We start from the raw sequence: 26,313 nt of genomic DNA on the forward strand, positions 1-26,313 counted from the left end.
TCCTGGGAGGGATAGAATAGGCTTATTTCCTTTTTTATGAAGTTTCTGAACTACAAAATAATAAGGTTGCTGGGAATGGGATGTATTTGAATTTTAACAAGGCTTCTGACAGGGCGTCTCGTGATATGCTTGAGAGCAATGTGGAGAAATGTGGGATTGGTATTAGTACAGTTAATGGCTGAAAAGCAATGCCCTAATATCGTTCATTCATTCAACAAATATTTATGGAGCCAGGCATCCTGCTAGGTGCTTAGACTATAATGACGACCAAAACCAGGAACAGCTCCTTGTCACAGGGCTGCTTATAGTTTGGTGGAGAAGCAAGATAATCACACGAATAAGTGTAAACTTGTAATGATGACAAGTGCTACAAAGGAGAGGTTTGTGGTATTTTGAATGCCTATTATAGGACTAGTCTAAACGGATTTGAAGAATGATGTGATAGATTAAAGATGGACACGTATTCTTTGCTACTCCTCCCATGAAGAGGTGATGTCTAATCTCCTCTCCTTAAATCTGGGCTGGCCTCAGAGACTTGTTTGACCAATAGAATGCAGCAGAAAGGATGTTTGGGATTTGAGAGGCTAGATCATAAGAAGCCTTACAGCTTCTATTTTTCTTGGAATAGTCTCTTGGGCTCTGAAACATCATGGGAACTACTCTGAGACTACCATGCCAAAGAGGCTATGTGCAGGTGTTTGGGTCAACGGTCCCAGCTGAGTCCTGCCTTCCAGCCATTTCTACCAAGCCACCAGACACAGGAATAAAATCTTCTATCCTCCAGATCAGAGGTCAGCGAATTACAGCCTGCAGACCAAATCTGGCCACCACCTATTTTTACAAATAAAGTTTTGTTGGAATGCAGCTATACCCATTTATTTAATTATTGTTTATGGCTACTTTTCCATTACAGTAGTAGAGATGAGTAGCTATGTTAGGAATGATATGGCCTGAAAAGCTGAAAATATTTTCTATATGGCCTGTTATAGAAAAAAATGCTGACCCTTGCTCTAGGTCAGCACTGTCCAATAGAAATATAATGCAACCACATGTGTAATTTGAAAATTTCGAGGAGCCACATTAAAAAATTAAAAAGAAATACATAAAAATTAATTTTAATGATATATTTTCTTTAATTCAGGGTATCTAAAAATTATAATCTCAACATATAATCAATATAAAATGATTAATGGATATTCTGCATTCTTTTTTCTGTATAAAATCTTGTAGGTATTTTACACTTATAGCACTTAAATGAGCTACATTTTAAGTGATCAGTTGCCACATGTGGCTAGTGCCTACTGAATTGGACAGTGCAGCCCTAGACTAGCCCATTCACTAGATTAATACTAACCACAAAGTGACTTCAGTTGATGCCATGAGGAACAGAAAAATCACTCAAAAGCCTGCCCAAATTTCTGGCCCACAACATTGTCAGGCAGAGTAAATATTCATTGTTTTAAGCTGCTAAGTTTGGGGGCAGTTTATTATGCACTAATAGGTAAACAGAGGAGATTGAATAAGTGTTACATAGGTGAAAGGGACTGGCTTGGAAGGATTCTAGGCAAAAGGAACAGCAGGTGAAAAGGCACTGAGGCAAGAGGGAGAATGAGGGAAGGTTGATGTGGCTTAAATGACTAGAGGAGTGGGGAGACAAACCTGCAGAGGTCAGCAGGGGCCAGACCATACTTATCCTAGGGGTCAGCAAAGGATTTTGGTGTTTATTCTGAGTGCAACATGAATTGTTGAAGAAATTAGAGGAGTGACATAATGAGTTTTGCATTTTGAAAAGATGACTTGGCTACTGTGTAGCAAATGGATGGTAGGGAAGCCAGAACAGATGCCAGAAGACCAATCAGTTGGCTACTACAGTCATTTAAATGAAAGAAGATAGCCATTTGGTCTAGGTTGGTAGTAGCAGACATAGAAGTGGATAGGTTCAAGCAATATTTAGGATTATAATCAACAGGATGTGAAGATGAGGATAAGGTATTGATTGATTGATTGATTCATTCATTCATTCATTCAACAACTGAGTGCCAGGAATCACTCTTGTTTAATAGACTAACACAGTGGATGCTACAGGGCTTTTTTACTTTTTCACTTGCACAAATAATGGGAAATTCATTTCCGTAAGTAGAGTAGGATAGCTTAATGGAGTCGGGAATGTCAGATGAGTTTGTGTTTAATGTGATAGAACACTGAGAGTTTGGGATTAATGGTTTGGGAGCAGAAAAACTATGTAATGAAAGTTGAAAGAAAATAAGCCTGTCAGTGACCTGAGGAAGGAGGTGAGGGCTGGTGTTAGGGTGATCAAGAAAGCCAATATTAAAGTCTCATAGACCTGAGATGAAGAGGCTGAGTCAGCATGTGGAAGTGGGTATGACAAGAAAGAGATGAGCAAGAGTGCCACCTTGATGAAAATGTGAACACTTCCTGGTGTCTGATGGACACAGGAGATGATGATTGGCTATGGATGTATGTCACCCATCTTGAGCTTAACTGAATTCCCCTAGCAGCCGTGTCTCTTTCTAACTCAGGCTGGATCATATGTCTGACTTGGTTTCCAATCTCTTTTTGGAGCAAACCCTCTTGGGCCCCCATTTGTGGAGAGTTTTTCATACTTAACACTGCCTTACTTTGATTAGCTGTCTTTCCCCTCACCCATTTGGGAGCATGGTGTTTCCACACAGATATGAGGGGAGCAGCATCAAAGATGCATAGGTACAAAGAAGAAATGTCTATGTGGACTCATAAGGAGGAGAGGCTGCTTTTATTCATTCCCTGCTATTGTAGGTAACTAAGTATTAAAATCAAGAGGCCATTCCCCTCACTCACCCAAAAGAAGGAGCATAACATGTTGAGAGCATTTAGCTTTTCCAGTCTCCTTATAGCAAGTCTGTGTACAAGACAGATGTCCCGTTCTCCTAGTCATATCTAGAATCAGATCTTTCTGAGTCAAGGAGCATCCCTTTTCCAAAAAGTGCCTATGGGTAAGCATCATGCGAAGTTTACAGGTGAGTCTGTGCACATCTGGTCAAGGGCTCCACCTACCACAAATAAGACCCACAGAACTCACTAAAAGGCATTTATACCAATCCTGGCCCTGTAAGAGGGCCCCTTCCTGTTCTCTCAGAACCAGAATCATGGTCAAAGAGAGAAAGCCAATGTTTCAAGGGCACAATTTGAGGGACGTCCCCTCTCCCCATTCTGTGTACCAACCCTACCCTGGTGCTTGGAATTCCCAAATTACTCATTCCTTGGGTTAAGGCATTTTTGAAAGCCCCTATTAAAATGCAAATGCTAGCTAGAAGGGAGCAATTTTTTTTTTTAGCCATTAAGTTCAAGTTAATTTATCTAAATAAGAAAAGGAACTCAGAATGGAATCATACTCATAAAAAGAAGGAGAATAGTGAATGGGAACCTTCCTATTCTGATGGGGAGATGGAAAGTGCTGAAGACACGTTTTTTCTTCTATACATAATCAAAATGGCGTCTATTTCTCAAACCTCACCTTGAGTGTACTCCAATCTATGGTTCAGAAACAAGTCGCTATATTAGGTTAGAGATGAGGATAAAGGTCCAATAAAGGATTGTGTGCTCAGCCTATGACGCTATCCTTCTGTCCTGTCCCTAAATACTCTTATTTGCCTGACCAAGAAAGGCGAATTGGCAACATTTGCTTGGACTCTGGTACCTTCCCACCACCCGCTTTGCTTGTTTCAGACATGTTTCGTTCTTGTTCTATTTCTTCACAGCTTTAGTCTCCCGGTCCAGAGATCCTTAAACTTACCTCCCACCTCTATCCAATTTTTGAAACATGGTATTTGAATCTTGATTTTCTCCTAAAGAATCCGGCTTGGCTTACCTTTTCACCTTTTATGCTCTTTCCTCTCCCACCTTAACCTCAACTCCATAACATCCAATCCTCATCTCCACCAGGAAGAGACATCTGATATCCAGGGATATTAGAGTAACCAAAATATCAAGGTCAAAGACATAGTTATTAAACAGTGAGCACAATCACAAGGAACCATTTCCTTGTCTTCAAAGCACTGTTGCCATATAGTCATTTTAGTGTGACTATCTAATAGTAACGTTTTCCCACTAGGCTGAAAGCTTCAAGAGTACAAGGTCCATGTCTTTTATGCTCCTTGCTAAAAACCCACTACCTGTGACATAGTTAAGCACTCAATAAATATATTTAGAACACACCAATGAGCAAAGATTTATAAAAGCTAATACACAGGATAGTTCATATAAATAGCATTAATGGTACCTGCAACAGCAAACGGATGAAATAATACAGAACTACGAGTTTGTGCACTTAGACTCATTTAAGTCTAGAGCCTTGGTCCCAAGATTGAGGTTGCATGTCAGAGGAATAGACCATCTCCTCAGTTATTACAATTTGAGAGGAGTGGGAAGTTCCCTTGGCCAAAAATTATTTTCACGTGTCTCTCCTTAAATAACTTTTAGTGGAGGCACTATTTTAAGCTTATTTGCAAATGCAAATATGTTCATGGTATACAGAACACGAGAAACCACTGCCTGGGCTCTTTTTTGACCTAAGACTTGCTTTTCAAATGAGCTCTTGGTCTCTGGTGCCAAGAGGAGCCAATATTGTGATAGGACACTTAGATGGGAAGAAGAAATGGAAAAAAGAGAGAAAAAAAAAAAGAGAGAGAGAGAGGAAGAGAAAGGTCAAATAAGAAAACAGAGACCACTGCAGAGGCTGTGGGTTTTGCTCCAGTCCTCTGAACTTCTCACTGGCACAAGGGGCTCAGGCAGGGCCAGGATCCTTGGATAGCTTCTCCTGCAGCAGAGCTACTTGGAGCCCCCAGCACCCTGAGGCCAAGGGCGGCTGCTGGTTGTTTGGTAAGTGGCGCCTTCTGTTTCCTGCCTGTCCTGTCTCTTAGCTCACCAAAGCAGACAAAGGGATCTGGCTGGAAGAGACATGTTTTTGTAATGTCCTGCCTCCACCGTAGCCAGTCTCAGAATCAAGCCTGATGCTCAAAAGTTTTACGCATGTACTCCACAACACTTCTTACCCACTCCCTTCCCAGCCGTCAGCCCCACCTCTGAACATCTGCCCCACACGCAGCTTTATCTAACACCAAGCTCCCCAGGCATACGAGCTTCATAAGAACATACCTGTCACAAGTGCCCATCCACTGCAGCTCCCGGAGACCAGATACATAAGCCCAGGGGCATTCCCGAGGAACGCAGAAGCAAGGTACTAAGAATAAACGAAGAGGAGCCTTTGTGAGCTCCCCATAACCTCCTAACACTCCTTGTAGAGAAAGAAATAATGTCAGGGCTGAAGCTAGAACTCAAATGCAGAAAGGGGAACTGACAAGAAAGAAATAGCACCACAGACAGGGGCTGGTTCCAGATAACTTCTGATGGCAGGTGGGCATTTCCACCGATGAAAATGACTACAAATGCACTGGTGGAGAGTGAGTGAATGTAAAGCCCTGAGGAAACTCCCCAAAGACAGCCCAGCCACAAACATGACAAAGACTGACAGAGATCCAGGAGTGCAACCTTTGAGGCCCAAAGGTAAAGGTTCAGCTCAGTTTAACGAGTGTTTTATTGGGCAGCCATGTACCCCGGACTGTTTCTGGCTTGGCAGAGCTGCAGGAGGCGGTCTGCAACCAGAGAACCCAGAGACTGGGAATTTCTCTTCTCACCCCCCACCCCCAAACCATTCATTTGAGTATACCTCCATGGATCCTGTTAGAAGCCAATTAACATACATGGCCCTTTTTAAAATTATTCTAATCTAATCCTAATTGTCCTAATCTAGAATGTTTCTATTAACCTTGGCTCCTATTCCTGGAAGTGGGTGGTACTCTCGAGCCCGGGAACAAGTCACAGGCAGAAGAGTGAAAGCTATGTGAATGCCAAATGGATTTTTCCAAACCTAGTGCTTCTGCAGGGACAAGCTTCACACATATAATAATCCTGCCCCAAATGTATGGTTTCTTTTTCTAACCCAATCGGGCCCTGAAAAGCCCTCTGTTCAATGGCGGGGCGGGGGGGGGGGCGCATTTATGTGCCTCTGAGCCTGCAGCATTTGTGCTCAGGAGAGAAGCAGCTCCCTCTAAGCATGCCTCCTCCAGTCTCTTGGAGGCTAGCTGTGCCCTGCAGGACTGGAGAAATTAAAAGTAACAAAGGGAAAGCTGTTTGTTGTCTGGGTTGAGAAGGAGCACCCAAGCAAGGACGTGTGATGCAGGGAAAGTAGCATAGCGTGGGTTTGGACCTGGTGCCCAGGGTCAAATCCTGGTTTGACCCCTGGGCCCTGAACAAGTTACTAAACATCTCCCCATCTCAGTCTTCTTGTGCGGGAAAGGTGACCAGCATCCTTGCTGCCTTGCTCTGAAAGACCGATGGGATCTTACATGTAAATCGCCTGGCACAGAGCATGCCATGCAGCTACCTAGTCTTCATTATTACTTTTCTGTCTTCCTTTCAGACTTTCCAGTTCTCATTTTGACCTTTTTTGACCACAAAGATTATCCTTAACCACTGGAAGGGTGATGGTCATTCTTCCCCAAACTGGCCTGTCAACTCCTTCACCTGCCTTCCAGGGCCTCTCAAAGTCATAGGACTCCTGCATGGGTCCTGGCCCCTGACTCACAGGGTCTTCACTTCCTCTCAGCCATTCTGTGTGCATACCTTGGAAACGTCATCCTTTATTTGGATAGGCCCCACCTGGGGTTTTCCTCTGGATTTTACAATCATATATATATTTTTTTATTTGAAAGGGTCCAAGTTTCCTTATTGTAACACATGAAATTACCCATGTATCAGGGCACAGGAGAATTAATCTATAATCCACTCAGTTTTCAAGTTTTCTTCTTTTCCTTGTACTCAGCCATCCAAATATAGACTAAATCAGAAAGTCTTGCTGTCAAAATATTTGGAATAGTATTTCCCAAATTTCAGTCATTCTAGCTGAAATCTGTATTATTTTTATACACTTATTTTTCTCTCCACTTACTTTGAGTCAGTTAATTTTAAAAAGGAATCTTTGTATCAATATGAAAAATTTTAAAAACCAGTATCATTTACCATAAATAAAGGGTGAGTAAAAATAACACCTCACACAGGGCTTTGGAATTACAGAGACCTGGGTTCAAACTCTGGCTCCACCAGTTGATACATGTGTGTTCTTGGGGAAGTCACTTAACTTCTCTGAACCTTAGTTTCATCACAGAAGTAATACTAGATATCTCAGAAGCTTATTATGAGGATTTTTTTTTATTATGAGGATTAAATAGGAAGACGTATATATGGTGCCTCACACAGATCCTAACATACAGTAGGTTCTTTTAAAAACAGTTTTATTGTTTTCTCTTTTCCATGTCTTCTCTCATCTCCTCATTTCAGCTCCTGCTTAGAGCAGGGTCCAATGCACTGCAACATCGAATTAATGGGAGATAAGGGGTGAGGCCAGCAGCAGAAATAAAGGATAACATGGTGCCATGGAATTCTCTTACTCTATGACTTCATTAGCATTGCAGGCTTGTCTGAGGGACCTCAGAAGTCATCCCCGTCCCTCACCGTGAAGCAAGGACCCTTTCAATATTATCTCTAGTAGATAGATATCCAGTCTTTGCTTTCTCACTTATGTTGGAAAACTCACTGCCTGATAAGACAGTTATAAGAGAAAGGTCTTCTTTATAATAATCCCACGTCTCCTACCTCTCCCTCCCCAGCCCTATAAGTACCATTCTGTTGTTCCTGTCCTGTTTTCTAAAACTACTGGTATATGTATTTTTAATCCCTTTACACAGAACCATCCAAATAGTTGAAAGCAGATATAAATTGCCTTAATAGTGTCCTTTCTCGGCTAAATAGTATCAGTGTCCTCAACTGTTCCTCATGTGACGTGGTCTTAAGAACCCTGATCAACTTGGTGATTCTCCCACTGGCACCTGACTCCCTGAATTTATCAATATACCTCTTTGCAGAGAGGGCTCATGGAATGGAATGGACAGTGATAAGATCACTTTCATTAATGAGTCAGAGATCACTTAAGCCCATAAACAGTTGTATTGGACTGGCTGAACATGATTTTTTTTCAAATGTCATGTCAGATCACCACCTCCTGGTCCCATCTTATTTGTGTGTCAGTGTTCAGTCAATCAGAATTACTCTGAATCCCATATATGCCTTTCATTATATTAGTCATCCCACCAAGCCTTGTGCCACTCAAAAATTTGATAAGGAAGCCTTACCCAAGGGTCATCAGAGCCAAGGATGGATGGGGTTCAGCAGTGATGGTGGTCAACAGTATCAAATGCTGAGATGAGGTTAAGCAAAATGAAGATCAGTTCCTTGTGTTTAGTAAGGAGGAAGTTACCAGTAACCTCAGAAAGCTGCTTTCTGTGTGGGGCTGCTTCCTCCATGTCTCACTCCCAGATGTTCTCATGTCTGAGGAGGCCAAGGCTACAAGAAAAAGCAGCAGGAGTGGAGTGGCCATGGATGGTAGCTGGGTCAGAGTAATAGATACCTTCCTGATGTTCTTGCTCAACTGTGCCCAAGAGATATTCCTCTGGGATCCACGTAGTTAGGATCTACTCTGGGGGCAGGGAAAGGCAGAGCTAAAAACTTGTGGGCATTTGGAAAGATCAAACACTTACTCAAATTTTCCAATTCCAGCCATATATTTGTTTGCTATACATAAGTGGCTTCCTGTGGTCACTGGTCAAGAGGCAATCTAAAAATATTCTAGGTTATGGTGGTTCCAGTATAGAACAAGATGGTTTCCACAAATAATGGTAGCAGCATTATTTATTGAAATGTTAGCATTTGTTTTCTGAGATTTCTTTTTTTCAAGATTTTATTTATTTGAGAGGAAGAGAGAGAGAGAGAGAGAGAGAGAATAAGCAGGGGGAGGAACAGAGGGAGAGGGAGAAGCAGGCTCCCTGCTAAGCAAGGAGCCCGACATGGGGCTTGATCCCAGGACCCTGGGATCATGACCTGAGCCGAAGGCAGATGCTTAACAGACTGAGCCACCCAGGTGCCCCTGTTTTCTGAAATTTCCTGACACATAATTTTTTTGCAGGGGAGAAAGCAGAAGAGACCTAAAGTCAAGGCACTTTTGGACTTTGGTGAAAGCCCATGGAAGAGATACAGGTGTCCTAGAGAGGAAGAGAAAAAAAGAGTGCTTTTGAGATGCAAGAGGAAGGAAGGGCAGAGGTGTTTGGGTCCTGTGAGCAGTGGGATCCAAGCACCCCCTTCTCAGTGCTCCCAAGGGGATAAAAGCTTTGGGAGTGATGGCAGTTGGTTCATGGGCCTCAGGTGATAACCTCATTCCCCACTGTGGCCTGGGGGCAGAGAGCTGCCAGACTTCACAGTCTACCATGGTTCAGATGGTAAGGTTGCCAATGGCAACCAAGACAGACTTGGGATTTAAAGCCCTTCCTCCATTTCTAGGCATCAGGTGAGCTTCCTGAATTCTGGCTGGGCTGCAGGAAGGGAGCGGCACCCCTGTATGATCAAGATGGACTCTCTTGTCCAACTGGCAGAATGGGTCTTACAGGTGAGATTAGATTGAATTAAAGGAAATATGGAAAGTGATTATCTCTTACATACTTGGATTCATAGGCAGAAATTCAGACCCTACGCATAGTTCCTAAACTGTTTTGAGTTTAGCAGTCATGCAGCTCAGGGTGGTTCTGTTCTTGTTCTTAGCCCTGCTGCACAAACTCTCATAGTACAGGATAGCCAGCCACCACTCCCAGGACCTGACTCTTCCCTTTTAACAAAACTCTTTTGGGTTAACAGACAGGGTTCCCTGATACCTCTTTATGAGAGAGTGTAAAATATTTGCTGTAAATTTTTTCTTTTACTGCTGTTGTAAAATATATTTCTAAAACCCTTCCTCTTGAAAGCCTATACACAGTAACTAATGAGAAAATGAAAAGATAAGCCAGAAAGTGGAAAAAAATATTTGCAAAACACATACCTGATAAAGGACTGTACACAGAACTCTTAAAACTCAAGAAAAAGAACAACTTAGTCTAAAAATGGGCAAAAGATCTGATCATACACCTTACTAAAGAAGATATACAGATGGAAGATAAGCATATTAAAAGATGTTCAGTATAATATGTCATTAGGGAATTGCTAATTAAAACAATAGTGAGCTACAACTACACACCTATGAGAATGGCTAAAAAAAAAAAACAAAAACAAAAAAACCCTGACAGTACCAAATGCTGACAGGGATGTGGAACAATGGGAACTCTCATTCATTGCTGGTGGGAATGCAGAATGGTATAGGCACTTTGGAATTCATCGTGGCAGTTTCTTACAACACTTAACATAAGCTTACCATGTTATCTATCAATCATACTCATAGGTATTTACTCAAATGAGTTGAAAACTTATGTCCACACAAAAACCTGTATACGAATATTTATAGCAGCTTTATTCATAATTGCCCCAAACTGGAAGCAACTAAGGTGCCTTTCAGTAATGAATGGGTAGACAAACTGTGGTACATCCATAGAATGGAGTATTATTCAGTGATAAATAGAGATGAGCTATCAAGCCATGAAGAGACATGGACACACTTTAAATGCATATTGTTTAATGAAAGAAGCCAACCTCAAAAGGCTACATACCGTATACTTCCAACTAGATGGCATTCTGGAAAAGGCAAAACCATTGAGACAGTGAAAAATCAGTGGTTGCCAGGGAATGTGAGGAGGGATGAGTAGCGGAGCACAGGGGATTTTTAGGGCAGTAAAATTTTCTGCATGATACTGTAATGGTGAATATGTGTTTTAAATTTGTCAAAGCCCACAGAACTGTAGAACCCAAAGAGGGGCACTTGATTTAAGTATGAGTTTTAATTAACAATATTTGTTCATTAATTGTAACAAATATACCACACTAATGCAAGATCATAATAATAGGGGAAGCTGTGTGCAAGGGGGAGGGTATATGGAATTCTCTGTACTGTCTGCTCAATTTTTCTGTAAATCTAAAACGGTTCTAAAAATAAGGTCTATTAGTTACACACAAACACACATACACACACACTAACCACATGCACTAATTCCTGGTAAAGCAACTAAGTTAATAACGTGATATTTTAGAGGGCTTCTACACTAGTGGGTAAGAAAATTAGCATCAATTTCTCAGTCCACTGTTCACGTCTCCATGTTGCACACTTGTAATCAAATACCATATATAAAACATTGCTGCAAAACATCTCTAGTTTTGTACTTCTGCCCTCTATTTTGACATTTTCTGCATCTTTCTGGTGCAGAATCATATGTTTTTATGTCTTTATATCAGTTCCTTAGGTACGTTAAAAAGTCCCCATTGTTTTCTAAGGGCCAGATCAATAAAAAATAGCTTTCAGTTCCATGTTTCTGGAGGAACATTCTTAGAAACGTAGTAAGTTTCTTTTTTCTTTGAAGGGGAGATACAGTGTTGGCCTACATTTAAAAGCAATTTTATACAGTTAAGCACTAGAGGTTGAGTCTTCTTTTTTTTAGCCAAAGTTTTGCAGCCTCTGTATTTACGTCCCAGAACAGGGTCACCAAGGTAGGGAGAGACCCTCACTCTTAAAACCTCTAGCACAGGCTCCTCTCTAGTCCTGGGCTGGTGTCCCTAGCTGCCCCGGGGTGTCTTATTTCATTCACTTTCTCGTGATGCAAATTCACACCCATCATTCATGCGTGCTAAGAAAGAGGGAACATGTATTGTTTCTTAATTTAAATTCAATCAACTTCTGAGCACAGAAATTAGGACTCAGTGACACACTTTTGCCTAGATGTCCTCTAAGGAGAATCAGAAAGGCAAGGGACACCAACAGTTATTTACCAGATTCTGTCAAGTGAATGCAAAAGATCCTTGTCTGCACTCCCTCTCAAAACCAAATGGTGGCTTAATAAAAACATATACGAACTTCAGCAACAAGATACATTTATTCCGACTGAAGATTACATTAGCATGTAGTAAAAGGTAGGGTAAGGAAAAATTGTCAAAAGGCAAGTATCAGGATGCGCACATTTTATTTTTTATTTATTTATTATTCTTTAAAGATTTTATTTATTTATCTGACAGAGAGACACAGCGAGAGAGGGAACACAAGCAGGGGGAGTAGGAGAGGGAGAAGCAGGCTCCCCGCGGAGCGGGGAGCCCGACGCGGGGCTGGATCCCAGGACCCTGGGACCATGACTTGAGTCGAAGGCAGACGCTTAACGACTGAGCCACCCAGGCGCCCCAGGATGTGCACATTTTAGAAAAAGAAGTACTGTTGTACCCAGGGTGGGCGTGACCTTTAAATGAACTGTTACTTTAGCAGTATGAGCAAGTGGGGAAGATGAAGAATGTGGCGCGACGCAGAACTCAGGCTAAAGACAGCAACCCTGGTGGCAGGTAAGGAGCCAGCCATCCCAAACCCAGGCTCTGAGAAGTGTCGGGGGTTTGGTGGAGACATGGCAGAGTGGGGTAGAGATGTGCAGTGGGGCACCCAGTATTGGGAGTTTCTGGGAAGTGTGGTATCTACAGTGTGGTGGGTGGAGACTCTTCATTGTTTCTCCCTATGGAACAAGGCCCATCACTGGCGGATAGGCCCAAAGGGCCAATGGGGAACTGACCACAGATCAGGAAACAAGCCAAGCCAGAGAAGGATCACAGCTTGGGGAACTGAGGGACTCACAACTCACCCCCTGGACACAAGAGATCAGAATTATGGTAGCAAGACCACATCCAGAGCACACCTCCCACCGGGCCTGCCTGCTATGTATACAAACACATCATAAAAGGGACTGGGCAGAGCTTCAAGGTGGTTCCAGGGTGTCCATGGGGACCGGTAATAACTATAGACTCTCGTGACAAACAAATACACATATTTTATGCTTCACCTTTGCTTCTACCCATGTTTGTATCCGAACAGTATTTCCCATTTTGCAATAATACTTTAAAATCCACTGATATAATTGCACCACTTGGAATTTCTACTTTTTAATTTGCCCTCATCCCTTCAATAAATGCTTCACCTTAATTGAGCATAGGCCTTGGGTTGGTCCTAGGATACAAGATGAGCCAAAGCAGAGGGTCTCTGCTCTGCCAGAGCCTGCAGGTGAGTGCAGGAGACCTATACCAATCTAACAATGTCAAGGGACCTGCCACCGAATGATTTTCAACATAAAAACTTAAGTTACATAGGATGTCCTAATGATTAAATAACTTCTTAAGAGCATGTGGTAGATTCTAACTATGTTGTATAGGTCACAGTTAAGAAAAAGGAATAGGCTTCTCTAAGAAATATTGGTTCTTCTTCAGTTCATATTTTAAATGGTCACTGTGTCTGCATGACCATCAGTCATGGATGGCACAGTAAAGACCTAAAGTGATACTAAAGTGATACTTCTAATTTAATAATTCTATATTCTAGCTATCTAGTAATGTTTACAATACAATCATAGAATCTCAAAACTTCCAAGAGTTTACACAAAAGATGGCCTATTAGTTAACCAATAACAAAACGATGTAAAATCTTTCCAAAACAGAGGAAACACATACAGCAGCAAGTTTAAAAAAATTGATACCAATAAACTACCAACATCAGTGATGGTGGAATTCAACAAAGTAAACATATGATTCCAAATGTATTATCCTTTCAATCTTTAGTGTTACCTGGGAACATGAAACCCAAATTCAGAAGATTGTGATCTCTGAATTTAAGGTGGCCCATTTGCTTACACATTCTGAGAAACCGTCACTTCTTTCACACAGCATCTGACATTTACCATTTCCTTTAAACCTTAGTTAGAAAAAATAAAATGAGGTAATATTCTAAATGTAAAAGTGGCTCGAAGAATCCGGTCCATATGCTTTTTCCTATTTGTGCAAAGGAGGGAATATAATACATAACAAAACTAACACATTTTAACAAATGGCAGCATATTTCAAATTTAGGGAAGCATCATCTGTGAAAGCACCTTTTTATGCAAAATATTTATATAAGAGCATAAATAAAATGTGCTCTGCAAAGTAAAATGAAATACATTGGGGCAAATAGAACACAGCCAATATGACTAAGCTTGTAAAAACAAAACAAAACAAAACCAAAAACCACTGGATTTTTTAAAGCTTCCATTTCACAAGGGTTGAGGGAGGAGGCATTGCACACTCAAAGGCTCACTTCCCTGTGGCATCTCCATAACCAAAAGCAATGCACATAAGACTTCTGGGAACCCTTAAAATATGCATTTATCAACCTGGATTTGCAATTTTCAAGTTGATGGTGCAGAACCATTGAGATGTAATTTTGCAGCTCCCTTCACGTGCTTTTGTCTGGAAGATTCTGAAGGTCCACCACCACACAGACACATTGCTACTTGGAAAATTTTTCCAGTAAAACAAGATGTCACTCTTCCTACTCTTTCAGCCATGTGAGTAAAGGACAGCTTCTTTTGACAAGTGCCTTGAATAGCTTTCCTCAAATCCGGTTTAAGACGGAAAATAATCTCAAATAAGCCTTGTACTGGTTGGCTACAGTTTTAATGTGAGGAGTTGGAATTCTTAAGAAGGACAGCATTTGTAAACCAATCTTTGGGATTCACGTATTGGAGACAAAATATTGTATTTGTCACCATACTTGAGTTGCATTTTCACTGTGCATGGCCTATTTGCATACAAACAAAAGAGATTATTTTTACAAGAGGTTTTCTGTGTTTTTGTTTTGGTCCTTTGGGATGACTGTGGTAAATAAGGGAGCAAGCCTTTTTCATACTTTGGATTTCACACATTGTGTTTATGTCATCCTCCACTTTCTCTTCCTCACCACCCACTTCCAATTCTTTGGTGGCCAGTTTTGGGGTCTCTGTCACCTCTTGTCTGGACGATTGCAATAACCTCCTGGCTGTTTCCCTTTCACTATCCTTTACCCCATCATTACCCTTCACCAAAAGCAACCTGATTATGAAACTTTCCTGCTTTGAAGACTTGCTCCCTTTTCTCTCATGGGCTAGTGGCCATAATTCTTAGGAAGACACACAAAGCTCCTCACAGCCTGAATCCAACTTGTCTCTTCTGCTTTTATCGGTCAACTCACATAACTTACCTTCTAGTCACACTTGAACTGTTTCACTGTCCTGACCTTTCAGGACTTTCTGCGTTCTTTGCCTTTGCACGAGCTATTCCTTCTGCCTGGGATGCCTCTCTTGCCTTTTCTGTATGCAAAACTCCCCTGTTCCTTTGAGATCCAGAGCACGCCACAGTTCACAGGTGGAACCTTCCCTGCTTTTTCACCATATCTGTATCTTCCTCCCTCCCAAATCACATACTTTATTCTTTCATTTTAACAGTTCCCTCCTCGTGTTAAAATTTCACTGCTCATATGGATGTCCTGTCCTGACTTCCACAAGGGCAGGGAACATGTTTAATTCCTTCTGCATTCCTGATACTTAGTGCAGGTCCAGTAAACATTATTAAAGTTAATCTCTGTTAACCGATCACTTATAAGCTAACTATTCTGCTGAGTACTTTAAGTGCATTACTTCATTTAATCTATACAATAAACGTACAAAGTTTTACAGATAGGGAAGCTGAGTTTCAGAGAAGTTAGGCCATTTGCCTAGGAACACACAGCTGGTGATCTCAAGGTTTCAGCAAGATATAAATTGAATCTGTTTTCATTTCTAGCTGATAATGCTATATGACTATGATTAGAATGTCAGTGTACTTTTTTGGTGTGGTTGGCTCTTTTTATGTAAGTCTCTCCACTCTACCTTTTACTAATTTTGCAACCTTGAGTAAGTTACTAAACCTCAATTTCCTCATTTTTTTTCAATGGGGAAAGTAATACCTAATTTGTATGGTTATCGTAAAGATTCAGGGACAACACCTATATAAGGTTCCCAGCCCCCACCGCTGCTCATCACAGCAATCACCGATTCCTTCCTGCTCTCAGCCATGTACTTCATATTCCTCCATTCACTCACTTAATCCTTACCCTCTGAAAATTGGAAACTATTAAACCTTCTAACAGATGAAGAAACAGGCTTTAGAGAAGCAAGTAACCTGCCCGAAGTTCCTTTAGTCCCAGGAAATGTTTTTCCTCGGGTCCCCCAGAACTAAGTAGGACCCTCAGATCAATACCTAAATGGTGTATAAAGGGATCACCCTGCCCGTATGTGTGAGAAATCACAGCTAGAGGCATTACAGAGATTGAGTCTGCATTTGTTTTCTAACTTTTTTTTCCCCCCCGGGCAACCATGAACACTTAACAAGCCAGAGAATTCTCTTGAAAACAGAATCTTGGGTGAGCCACTGCATGGACATATTAACTATTCTGCTCCCTGCTGTCTAAATTCTCCATGTCCCTCAAATTTCCAACTCTCCACTGAGCCCTCAATCAAGTTCCCCTCTCTCTGCCAATCCACTTCCTTCCAACCCCCAAGCAAAGATCTTGGGACCACTTCCAGCCCAGTCAGAAGGGAAGAGGTAATGCTCTCTGCCTTAGGATCTGGTGCCCTGGGGGAAGTGTCTTGCTGGGTTCACATTCTCAAAACCCCTAGCTTCTGTAACTCCCAGCTCTCACCTGTCTTATTCCATTTGGTTATTCCTTCCCACCTGTGGATGCCTCACTGTCTAGGCTTTTAGACTCAAGGGCCAGCAGAGTCCTGGCAGGTAATGAAAATCAATGAGCAAAGTAGGCCACATAGGAGGAGAACTTATACCCCACTGGAAGTTGAACAGCCTCTTCCAGATTCACCAGTTGTTACCATACGGGAATGTGGGCCCAGCGTTGCCGGGTATTCTGATTTATGTGAATTCTCCAGATTTTTTAAGTATTGGTAACTAATTATAATTTAAGGGTTTTTTTAAATTTTAATTAATTTATTTTTATTTTTAAAATTAATTTATTACTATATTCAATTAGCCAACATATAGTACCTCGTTAGTTTTTGATGTAGTGTTCAACGATTCATTAGTTGTGTGTAACACCCAGTGCTCCTCACCACACGTGCCGTCCCTAATACCCATCACCCAGTTACTCCATCCCCCAACCCACCTCCCTTCTGTAACCCTCTGTTTGGTTCCCAGAGTCCAGAGTCTCTCATGGTTTGTCTCCCTCTCTGATTTCTTCCCATTCAGTCTTCCCTCCCTTCCCCTGTGGTCCTCTGCGCTATTGCTTATGTTCCACAGATGAGTGAAACCAGATGGTAATTGTCTTTCCCTGCTTGACTTATTTCATGTAGCATAATTCCGTCCAGTTCCATCCATGTTGATGCAAATGGCGGGTATTCATCTTTTCTGATGGCTGAATAATAATTTTTAAAGATTACAATATATGTGTGTACTATTTTTGGCCTACCAACCTTTGGTTTTCAACCTCTGCCCTAGGACCATTGCTCCCTAATTCTTAGCTTTATCACTTGGTTGCCAGAGCTTGTTTCGGACCCTGACACCACACAGCTCTCTCTTTCCACCCACAGATCTGTCTTGCTGCTAAGAGTAATCTCATCCTCTCCTGATCTCCCATAATATATGCTCTCATAATGCTTGTTCAGAGCTTTGGTCTAGAATTAGACTGGGGTCTGGAATCCTGGCTCTGTATCCGCTATGTGACCTGGACAAGTTATTTAACATCTCTAAGATTTAGTTTTCACTTATGGAAAATGGGGGATAATAATATTATTTACCTCCTGGAGTTGTAAGGATTAAATGAAATAATATATGATGTGATATAGTATGCCATAATGCCTTCCATGTGGTAAGAAATGTTAGCTATGGTGAGACCTTCTCCCTTAGTAGCTGCCAAGTAGGATCTTTATCTGATTCGTCTTCATTTTCTCAACATTAAATAAAACTTTATGGAGTAAGTGAATAAGCTAATAGTCTTAGCTCCCTTTTTTCTAGTCCTGATTCGCTGCAGCCTGGAATGCGATATATTCTTAAACCACCCCATCCACAGTGATCTCACTCTCCTCTGAACCTCTGTTACACTAACAGAGGTCAGAGGTCAAAACTGGTGGCCTGAGCCAAACCTGCCCCTCTAGACATTGAGGCATTACATAAAAATCAGGAGATTTCACCTGTAAGTCCACCTTCCTAACTTCTCTCAAAAAATAAGATTAGGTTGTACTGGACCACACTCCTGCACAAAAGACAAGAGTGGTGACCAGAAGCTTTGCTCAACATGGGGCTCATCTGCTTGTGTAATGAAGTTTCCACCATTCATGCGCCATGAGGGTATAATAAACTTTAGGCCTGCATCACACTCCTGTCATCTGAGGGTCTCTGTAGGCATTCTATGTTTGCCACTCCTGACTTAGAGACTGTACCTCACCACTAGATTGCTTTTTAACTTGATTTCATCCTGCTTAGCAGAGTGACATAAATTCACTATAGATTTAGCAATTTCAAAGAAAAAAAACCTGTTTCTGTAATCCCACCAATCTAGGGGTAACAACTATGACTATTTTGACATACTTGCTTGCTATGTTGTTTCTATGCATTATTTTCCTTATAATTCCACAGGCTTATGATTCCTTCTGTCATTAAAAAGTCATCAACACACACACAAACACACATACATATCATCAACTTCATTTTAATTTACTTAACTATTCACCTCCTATGAAAAATTTAGGTTGATTCTTACTTTTCATTATATTAAATAATGCTATAATAAACATTTTTGTACACAAATCTTTTCCATGTCTCTTATTATTTATCTGTATTCTTAAAGGTGAAATTATTACAGAAGAGGAATAAGCATTTTTATGATAAACAAAAGTGGTAGTTTATACATCTTCTAGAATTAGAAGTACAAATTTGAATATGTTACCCATGATGACTAATAAGTGAACAAGTCTATAAAATCAGAGCAGACATTAGCAGATGGAACATATCTGAAGTCCAGAAGGCTAAAACAGTGCTCTCATAGCTGCATGAAGACATACATAATTACCAACTACAGGACAGGATTTTATTTTAATATTTTTGACATCCTACCTTACATAAAATACATTTTACGTGGCTTTGTTGTTTGGCTTTCACCTTCTTCACCTGCATTGAGCCTGCCCTTCTCTTATCTATCATTAGAGGTTTACTATAGTGACTTCTGGGTTTTAAGTAAGACTCCATTTGCTAGAACGGAATCAGAAAAGGTGGAGCTAAAGAAATTTAGGACAATTTAAAATACAGAAAACAATAGATTTAAAGAAAAGAATGTGAAGACTGAAATATTTTATTTCCATGAGACTTCACATCCACTATAAATTTCTATAAGCCTCATGGCATTGGTAAGTACTCATTCCCACATTTTACAGATGAAGGCACTGAAGTTCAGGGGGCAAGGTAGCTTCCCCAAGGTGACACTGCTGGTAAACAGAGAACTACTCATTAACTACTTACTATTTGACACCAGCCGGACTGACTCAAAACTCGGGCACTTAGCCAAGGCGTACTGCCTACGGACAAATGGAAAGCAGCTATGTGGAACCTCGCACACTTCACTGTTACTTTTTAAAAATCATCATATTTGATATATTTACCTTGAGAAATCATGTTACTCACTTTGGCATATTTCTAATATGTAGCCAAGGGCCTGGAACAAAGATGCTGAATGAACTGAAAAATTATTAGGAATAGAGAAACAGGCAGTTGGCCAGAAGAGGTGTCTTTAAGCATTTTTAAGCTTCTGATTGTTGGCAAATTGCTTTCCAGGAAGGTTAGTCATTCATAATCCCACAATCAATAGTATATGAAAACACCATTCTTCTTGTACACTCATTATCATTGTTATTATTACGAGAGAGAGAGAAAGAGAGTGAACAGGGGAGGGGCAGAGGAAGAGAGAATCCTAAGCAGGGTGTGGAGCCCGACACAGGGCTTGCTTTTATGACCCTGAGATCGTCTTGAGCCGAAGTCAATTAAGTGACTGAGCCACCCAGGTACCCCCTCATTAGCATTATTATCTCCACCCCAACAAAACATAAATTGTTAATTTGATAAATAAAAATATTTCATTGGTGTTTGCATTAGCATTTCTTTAATATTTAGTGAAGATGAACATTTTGGGTTTCTTTAGATTACTTTTTTAAATTAAGTTTTTAATTTTAATTCAAGTATTGTTAATATACAGTGTTGTATTAGTTGCAGGTGTACAGCATAGTGATTCAACAATTCTATACATTACTCAGTGCTTATAAGTGTACTCTATTCTCCATCACCTGTTTCACCCATCTCCCCCTCCCAACTCCCCTCTGGTAACCATCAGCTTGTTCTCTGAATTAAGAATCCGTTTCTTGATTTGTCTCTCTCTCTCTTTTTTCCCTTTGCTTGTTTGTTTTGTTCCTTAAATTCCACATATGAGTGACATCACATGGAATTTATCTTTCTCTGACTTATTTCACTCGGCATAATACTCTCTAGCTCCATCCATGTTGTTGCAAATGGCAAGATTTAATTCTTTTTTATGGCTGAGTAATAATCCATTGAACACATATCTTCTTTATCCACATCTTCTTTACCTATTCATCTATCAATGGACACTTGGGCTGCTTCCATAACTGGCTATTGCAAATAATGCTGCAATAAACAGGGGTGCGTGTATCCCTTTGAATTAGCATTTTTATATTTTGGAGGTAAATACCCAGTAGTGCGATTACTGGATCATAGGGAGGTTCCATTTTTAACTTTTTGAGGAACTTCCATACTGTTTTCTACAGTGGCCGTACTAGTTTGCATTCCTACCAAACAGTGCACAAGCGTTCCTTTTTCTCCACATTTTTGCTAACACTTGTTTCTTGTGTTTTTGACTGTAGCCATCTGACAGGTGTGAGGTGATATCTCACTGTAGTTTTGATTTGCATTTCCCTGATAAAGAGTGACGTTGAGCATCTTTTCATGTGTCTGTTGGTCATTTTTTACATCTTTTGAGAAATGTCTGTTCATGTCTTCTGCCCATTTTTTAATTGGATTATTTGTTTTTTGGGTGTTGAGTTGTATCTTTAAATTGCTTTTTAAATGTTTTATTTTGAATTAATTAAGTTGCCAATAAAGTTGAAAAAAAAGTATAAGGAGGTCTTGTGTACCCTTCACCCACTTCCCCCCAATGGTAATGTCTTGTATAAACTGCGGTACAACAGTTAAAAACCAGGAAATGGACACTGGTATAATCCACAGAGTTTATTTAGATTTCACCAGTTTTATGTTTTATGTAGTTCTATGCAATTTTATCACATGTGCAAATTCATGTAACAATTGTCATTCATGTTATAAGGAAATATTTCATTACCACCAGGCTCCCCTGTGCTAACCCTTTGTAGCTGCATACAGTCCTTTCTCTAGCACCCATGGCTAAACCACCGATCTGCTTTCTTGTCTTTATGATTTTGTTATTTCAAGAATGACATATAAGTGGAATCATATGATATGTAACATTTTGGGATTGGCATTTTCACTTTGCATAATTCTCTGGAGATTCATCCAAGTTTTTGTGTATATCGGTAGTTCTTTCCTTTTATTGCTGAGTAGTGTTCCATGGTACATACGTACCACAGTTCGTTTAACCATTCACTCAATGATGGATATTTTTCCCCCCAGTTTTTGACTATTATGAATAAGTCTGGTATGAATATTCATGTCTTGGTTTTTTGTGAACATAGGCTTTTTATTTCTCTGGGATAAATGCCCAAGACTGTAACTGCTGGGTCATATGGTAAGTGTATGTTTAGTTTTGTAAGAAATTGTCCAACTGTTTTCCAGAGTGGCTGTACAATTTAACACTCCCAACAGCAAAATATGAATGATCCAGTTTCTCTGCATTCTGCAAGCATTTGATGTTACCATTATTTTTTTTTAGCCATTCTACTAGATGTGTAGTGATACCTCACTGTGGGTTTAATTTTCATTCTCATAATGGCTAATGATGTTAAACATCTTTTCATGTGCTTATTTGTCATATGAATATCCTCTTTGAGAAAATGTCGTGTATATCTTTTGCCCATTTTCGAATTGGATTGTTTACTGTTTAATCTGATAAATGAAAATATCTCATCGGAGGGGCACCTGGGTGGCTCCGTCGGTTAAGCGACTGCCTTCAGCTCAGGTCATGATCCTGGAGTCCCGGGATCGAGTCCCATATTGAACTCCCTGCTTGGTGGGGAGTCTGCTTCTCCCTCTGACCCTCCCCCCTCTCATGCTCTCTCTCTCTAACAAATATATAAAATAGAATCTTTTTAAAAAAAAGAAAATATCTCATTGGAGCTTGAATTGGCATTTCTTTAATACCTAGCAAAAGGGATTTTTTGTCATTTATATTTAATTTTTAAAATAGCTTAGTTATTAACTGCATTGGATTGCTTTATGATTTTATTTTTTTATTTTTTTAAATTATGTTAGTCACCATACAGTACATCATTAGTTTTTGATGTAGTGGTCTATGCTTTTCTCATTTTATAATTGTTGGTCTGTCTTCCTAATTACACTATAAAGATTACATGTTGGCTATTTTTTTTCTTCTTCTGTATTTTACCCGGTTCCTTAAAACAATCAGGTTCTTGATAAAGATTTATTGTTTTCTTGGTTGAAAATAGTTGCAACATGAGGGTGATGATCTGGGTTTATCTTTTGGGTAGTTATTTTTTCGGATCTTATCCCATGGTTAGTTTCTGGCTGATACTAATTCGTTTACTTAACTATCAATTACTTTTTATTTTTATTTTATTAGATCTTTTAGTACAGTCAAATTGGATTAATTTGATCCCCTATGATATAGAACTGTGACATTTGGATTGTCTGGCCGATATCCCTGAGACTATAGAAAGCAAATTTTAGACTCATTTTGACTTCAGAACTTTCTAAAAAAAAAAATGCTTTGATACTTCTTTATTCAAATGCTACTATATTTTTCTGTTTAAATGATGAGTGAGCCCCAAAATTCCACTTGTGTTTGTTTTCTTCTTTACATCGCCAGATTCACCGCAGTCTTCATCTCTGAGAAGGCTCAAATAACAACTTTCTTATGGCTTTACAAAATAGAATGGAATCTGTGTCAGTACTAAAAATCTAATTCGTAAAATGATAGCTGCAAAAATCCTTTTCTTCCCGAAAGCCTTCTCAAACCAGTTTGGTGGGAAAAAGTATCTGCATTTTTAGCAATTAAAGTAGAGGAAGGAAAACTCCAGGTCTGGCTGACTGGACTCTTGGTTGTTTCCACGTGGCTGTTATGGATAGCAGGAGTGAGTTTGGTCCAGAGAGGAGGTCTCCTTTCATCACCAAATGTTTGCAGGAGTGGTCCCTGTGCTGTCTCTGTATTGTCAGCTCTCTTGATGATGATTTACTCCCTCTACTCGACTGGGAGATCTCTGCAAAGGTCACCAAAGGCCTCTGGACTGACATTTTCAGTCATTCTCCTACTTCACCTTTCTACAGAATTTGACACTGTGGCTACCCTCTGCTTTGTGAAATACTTTCCTTCTCTTAGCTTAGGTGACATGATCCTTTATCTTCCCTCCCTCCCCTATACACTTATGCCTAGTTTCCTTTCTCTGGCTGTATGCACTCTTCTCACCAAGGTATTATTATGCACATTCACCAACTGTATTAGTTCACTAGGGTCATAGCAACAAAGTACCACAAGCTGTGGCTTAAAAAACCCAAGTTTATTGTCTCACAGTTCTGGAAGCAAGAAGTCCTAGATGAAGGTGTCGGCAGCGCCGGTTCCTTCTGACGGCTGTGAGGGGTGGATCTGTTCGAGGCCTCTCTCCTGAGCTTGAGAATGGCCTTGTTCTCCGGGTGTCCTCACATTGTCTTCTCTCTATGCAGGTTTCTCTGTCTAAATTTTCCCTTCTTTATCAGCACACCTATCATCGGGAATTAGGGCCCACCCTCATGACCTCATCTTGACCTGATTATCACTGTAAAGACCCTATCTCCAAATACGGTCACATTCTGAGGTACTGGGGTTAAGACTTCAACGTATCAGTTTTGAGGGGACACCATTCATTCATTAACATTTAGTCCTTAGACACATTTTTTCTGTTGTAGCTCATTTATTCAATGTAGAAGTTTGGTAAATACAGTTTGCCTTTCCCTAGGGATGTCCTATTTTTTTTTTTAAGAATTTATTTATTTATTTTGACAGAGAGAGACAGCGAGAGAGGGAACACAAGCAGGGAGAGTGGGAGAGGGAGAGAGGGAGAAGCAGGCTTCCCGCCGAGCAGGGAGCCTGATGCGGGGCTCGATCCCAGGACCCCGGGACCATGACCTGAGCCGTAGGCAGACGCTTAACGACTGAGCCGCCCAGGCGCCCTGGGACGTCCTATTCTTGCTTGCATCTATCTCCTCCCTTGGTTTCTATGACATCGCTTTTCTCGTACTTTGCTCCAGTCTCTTTAGTCCCTCTGTGATGTCTTTTGTGGACTCTTCATCCTCATCTCCCTCCTTAAATGTCAAGGTTTTCCAGCTCCCATTCTTGGCTTCTTCTCACTCCATCATCCTCTCCCTGGTGAGCTCACCCACAGTGAGAATTTCAGCCTTCAGCTGTACTTATGCTGAATACGATTAACATCTATTTCAACCTATACCTCTTTTTTGAGCTTTGCACCTGTATATTCACTTGTCTACTTGGGCATCATCATGCAGCTGCTCACAGCAAGATGAACTTCCCTTCGGTTCTCTCTTTCCCCTGGCTCAGACCCAATCCACTTCCTATATCCCCCGTTTTATGAAGGATGCCACTGTGTACTTAGATCTCTCCTTCCAAGCTCCACATCTGTCAGAAACCAAATCCTGTCAATTCTTATTATATCTTTGCTTGTTTATTATTCTTCAAACTTAGGCTCTAACTTTGAGATAATCACGGCTGGATACCTGGGCTCTGGGTTTCCTTGTTCTGGCCCCTCCTAGTTTCTACCTCATCCTCTGTTATTACTATCTGTCAGGTATCTTCTCACAGCTATACTTGGAAACCACCCCCACCCACCATCCGTCTATTTAATCACCCAGATCTTGGGTCTTTAAACCCCATGAAACCCACAACTGGAGGTCTGTAAAAGCCTCTGCAGATCTCTGTCCCATCTCTTCTCTCCCGCATTATCTCTGCTCCAGGCTTCATCCCTGCAACCAAAATGACTCTCTGCTTTCTTAGCTTTACCCTCAGTTCTGGTATTTGTCTTCTCATTGTAATCAGAGTCATTCCCTGGAAGTGGCTGGCCTTGTCCTTGGGCTCTGTCTGTTTCAAGTCAGCTTCAATGGGAGCCAAGCCTGTCTTAAGAGGCCCAGAGGGTACTGCACCTTCCTGATTTCTAGTTCTAGCATTGCCATCAAGTAATTGTGTAATCTTGGATGAATCACTTCCCCTCTAGTTCTTAAATCCTAATAGTAATAGTAATAAAAACAACTAATAATAAATCCTGAGTACTTATCGGAGCAAGGTTCTAAGCACTTTACATGGGTTATCTCTCACAACCGCTTATGACTTATCACAATTATCCCCATTGTACAGAGAAGAAACTGAGGATCACAATTTCTAAGCAACTTGTCCAAGGTCACACAGCCAGAAAGTAGGAGAGCCTAGGATTCAAGTCCCAACACTCTGGTTCCAAAGCATGGCCACTTAACCATTGCCCTGTTCTTCCTTCCAATATGCAGCTCACTCCAGAGCCATGCCATCACATCTGTAAACTACGGAAGTAAGCACTCCGGTCTTTCCACATAGAACATTCTGTGAAAACCAGCCTATTAGGATCTAGGGAGTATATTTTGAAGAGGAGTCAAGTGAGAAAAAAGTGAAACACAAAAGGCCAAAACCCTAAAAATGGCATTCCACAAATTATGAGTGATCACGTAGTACTGGACAGCTGTCTGCTTTTCTGAGAGAAGCCAAGAATTGATTTATTTTTTAATTATCTAGCTTTATTTTTCTGCCTGCAGATGTGACCCAAGTTCAAAAGCACAGAGTAGAAAATAGAAATCATCTGTATTTCTGGTTAACATTGTGTATATACAGGTATCATGCATAAAAGTAGTAGCACTGTACAGTCTGCTTTTTTTTTTCTTTAGCTAAACACATTAAAAATTGTTCTACGGTAGAATTTTTAATGATTCGTGGTATCCCATTACGGATGTTCCATAATTAACCAATTACCTATTTTAAGACATTTAAGTTGTTTCTAAGATTTTCACTATTAGGAACAATGCCAATAAAAATATTTGTGTCACTAAAATTTTACAAATATATATGATTATGTCTTTATAATAATTTCTAAAATTTGAACTTCTTGGTTAAAGAACATATACATTTTAAGGGCTTTTGATTTG

General features: G+C 40.5%; 1 protein-coding gene across 4 annotated transcripts in view; it reads right to left on the reverse strand.

Annotated features, from left to right (window-relative positions):
* Nucleotides 1-26,313, reverse strand: part of CD86 (CD86 molecule) — a 65,664-nt gene that overhangs the window by 37,269 nt on the left and 2,082 nt on the right. Inside the window, exon 1 of one of the 4 annotated variants that reach the window (XM_027587760.1) lies at nt 5,155-5,410. The exons of 1 other annotated variant lie outside the window; for it this stretch is intronic. In XM_027587760.1, coding sequence (XP_027443561.1) covers nt 5,155-5,171 — 17 coding nt within the window. In that variant the 5' untranslated portion in view covers nt 5,172-5,410. Of the gene's footprint in view, nt 1-5,154; nt 5,411-8,246; nt 8,422-26,313 lie in introns of those variants that run through there. 2 more of the 4 variants (XM_027587762.1, XM_027587764.2) reach the window with 2 other exon arrangements.

Source organism: Zalophus californianus, chromosome 1 (genome assembly GCF_009762305.2).
Source record: "Zalophus californianus isolate mZalCal1 chromosome 1, mZalCal1.pri.v2, whole genome shotgun sequence".
Classification (NCBI taxonomy): Eukaryota; Metazoa; Chordata; class Mammalia; order Carnivora; family Otariidae; genus Zalophus; species Zalophus californianus.